At 57.0% G+C, this 3,071-nt stretch overlaps 1 protein-coding gene across 1 annotated transcript; it reads left to right on the top strand.

Moving 5' to 3' along the window:
* The first annotated feature begins 398 nt into the window (after nucleotides 1-398).
* Nucleotides 399-2,677, top strand: LOC119693845 (potassium channel subfamily K member 16). The gene is made up of 2 exons (XM_048626486.1): nucleotides 399-1,035; nucleotides 1,760-2,677. Exons 1-2 carry the CDS (start codon nucleotides 519-521, stop codon nucleotides 2,380-2,382), a joined length of 1,140 nt encoding a protein of 379 aa, XP_048482443.1. The 5' UTR covers nucleotides 399-518; the 3' UTR covers nucleotides 2,383-2,677.
* Nucleotides 2,678-3,071: the final 394 nt, after the last annotated feature.

Raw genomic sequence — 3,071 nt, 5'->3', positions numbered from 1 at the left:
TTTAAACTTACCACGATTGACATTTACCTATAAAACCTATACTTACACCAGTCGGCTTGCCCAGCGACACGTTACTAACCCCTCCCCCTCCCGCAGCATTCGACCTCCGTCTAATGACGAAACTTGTCTGATGTGACGTAATTACATAAAACTTGGTATGACGGAACATTGGTGATGAATCTTGTTTGTGTTGTAAACACAGCAACGACCCCGACATCCCTTAACGCAAAATGTGTTTATCTTAAGAACAACTTTACTATAAACAGACATATGCAAATATTATAATTACAACCCGAGCCGTAATCAGACGTCAAACCCGAAACTTACTGTAGTACCCAACATAAACGAACTTTAGCACTTGAACATGAACTAATTTTATTATCATCTCGTTGTTCCAGATTGCATTTCCCGCTCGCTGCAGTAGGCAACAAACTGTAGGATGCACCGAGACAGGAGAATGAAGCATAAAAAGTACAAGATTCGATAGAAACCCTACAGAATGCTCTAAGTGCCGCAGAATGCTGGAAGACGCGGCGGGTGTGTCCGGGCCGGGCGGGCGCTGCCACGGGGGCATGCGCGAGCGCTGCGGCTTCACCGGGCCGGAGCCGGGCGGTGCCGTGTTCTGCTGCAGGGCGCACCGGCGCCGCGCCTCGCCGCTCACCTGCCTCGCCATCTGCTTCCTGGTGCTCTCCTACAACCTGCTCGGCGGGTTCCTGTTCCTCGCGCTCGAGGGGAACCCCGGCCAGGAGGAGACCGCCGTGGCCGCCGTGAAGCCCAACCTCAGCCAGGCGCAGGGCGCGGGCCGCGAGCTGCGCACCCGCACCGTGGAGCGCCTGTGGGCCATCACCGAGGACCTCAACATCCTGTACAAGGAGAACTGGACCAAGCTCGCGGCGAAAGAACTGATGGACTTCCAGAAGGTGCTGATGAAGAGCATGGGCGGGGGCGGGGGCGAGCGCGGGGCGCGGGGGGACGACTACCACTGGACCTTCTCCACCAGCTTCCTCTACGCACTCACCCTTATCACCACTATTGGTAAGAACCGTTTTGCAGTAGCAGCTTTTTGAATTGCGGTTGTCCTCTTTGGTCTTTCGCTTTAAAATTTAAAAGTAAGTCGCGGCGTGTGGCGTGAATTTTTAATTAATTTATCTTCAGTCAAAGTCCGATAGCGCGAGAGTCGAGGCTGCAGCTCAAAGCATAACTGGGGCAGCGGTTATTTTAGTGAAGGCAACATTAATTATTCCACGAGCAGTCTGTATACTTAGAGCAGTGCAGTTGACAACCAACAACTTTATTCTACAAATGCATTTATCATGTAATCAAGACGGCTTTGAGAGACTTGTCAGAAACAGAAATCAGAAAGCTATTAATTTTTATACTTTTTAATTAGAACATAAACTAACCGTAGCTAATACTGAAATCAAATTCTCGATAATCGAGAGTTAGGTCAATTAATTTTGGACGACCCACAAAGTACGTCCCAGTTGTCAATTTGTCACAAAGTTAACATCGACAGGAAATCGAAAACAGCCACGACATTTTAATAAATAACTATTTTAAGATATCATATAATAAACTATACATAACTGGAAAGCTCACTCTATCTCCGTGTTATCATCATCATCCACTTCTGAACATAGTTATGTCCAATTATGAAGCTCCGCAACACACCATCTTCAAACATCCGTGCGTGAAGATGCTCTCCTGCTCAGTGCATTTTTGCACAAATAACTAATCCAGTACGTTTTCGCTGTGGCAGGTCACGGCGACGTGGCGCCGCGCTCGGCGGCGGGGCGGGCGGTGGCCGTGCTGTACTCGTGCGTGGGCGTGCCGCTCGTGCTGCTGTACCTGTCCGCGCTGGGCGGCGCCCTGGCCCGGCGCGCGCGCCTGCTGTACGCGCGCGCCCGCCCCCCGCGCCGCCCTCCCGCCCCCGCGCAGGAGAAGACCACGCCCTTCCAGGCCGCGCTCAACCTGGCCACGCTGCCCCGCGCCCCCTGCCCCGCGCCCCGCGCCGTGCCCGCGCCGCTCAGCGTGCTGCTGCTGGCGCTGTACATGGCACTCGGCGCGCTCGTGTTCCGCGAGACGGAGCACTGGTCGCTGCTGGACGGCGCCTACTTCGCCTTCTCCGCGCTGGCGACCATCGGCCTGGGCGAGCTGCGGCCCGGCCGCCGCGCCGCGTCGCCCGCCGCCGAGGACGTGGCCATCGGCGTGTGCTGCCTCTACATCCTCGTGGGCATCGTGGTGGTGGCCATGTGCTTCAACCTGATCCAGGAGGACCTCGGCGGTGCGCTGCGCGGGGCGGCGCTGTGCGCGGGGGGGCGCGTGCGCGAGGCGCCGCCGCCGGCCAAGGAGGAGCTGGTGGCCATGTCCGTGGTGTCCTGACAGCACGCGGCGGGGGCGGGCGCGGGGGGCGCGGGGCGGGCGCTGCCGCCGGCGCGGTTCAGCTCGCTGCCGCGGCGCAAGTCGGGCGCGGGCTCGTCGTTCCGCCGCCTGTCCCCCTCCCGCCGCTCCGCGCCGCCCGCCGACCGCTGCGTGGAGTACTTCGTGCCGCGCAGCCTCAGCGAGTTCGACCTGAGCGGGCTGGCGGGCGGCCTGGGCGACCTAGGTGGCCTGGGCGACCTGGGCGAGCTGGCGCCGCTCGCCGCGCGGCCGCGAGACCGCGGGGGCGCCGTGCCGCGCGGGAAGGACAAGATGGTGACCTTCGAGGACGACCAGGCCGCCGCCGCCGCCACGGACGTGTTCATGTGACGAGTGGGACTCAGTGAACGTAATCGTTATTGGACGCAATTTGTTACCTAATAAATTATGACATTTTACAACTCTGTTTCTGTTATTGAGTAGATTCATTGAAGCCCATTTAGAATGATGAGTGTCGGCGGTGCAGCTTGTCCGGATGAATGGTGGGCCATTATCGAGCTTCTATTATGCGGATTAACTTCAGTACGCTACAAAGGCAAATAAATACAGCATATAAATGGTCGGTTTAGCTATTGTTTATCGGCGGAGTTAGAGGATTTTGTTTTGGCTTCGCACATTAATACTGCCATTATCTAGCGGACGCTGGGACGCTG

The sequence above is a fragment of the Plutella xylostella genome, chromosome 16, assembly GCF_932276165.1.
Source record: "Plutella xylostella chromosome 16, ilPluXylo3.1, whole genome shotgun sequence".
NCBI classification, from domain to species: domain Eukaryota; kingdom Metazoa; phylum Arthropoda; class Insecta; order Lepidoptera; family Plutellidae; genus Plutella; species Plutella xylostella.
The sequence above is the reverse complement of the archived record's forward strand: the minus strand, read 5'-3'. Positions and strand labels throughout refer to the sequence as shown.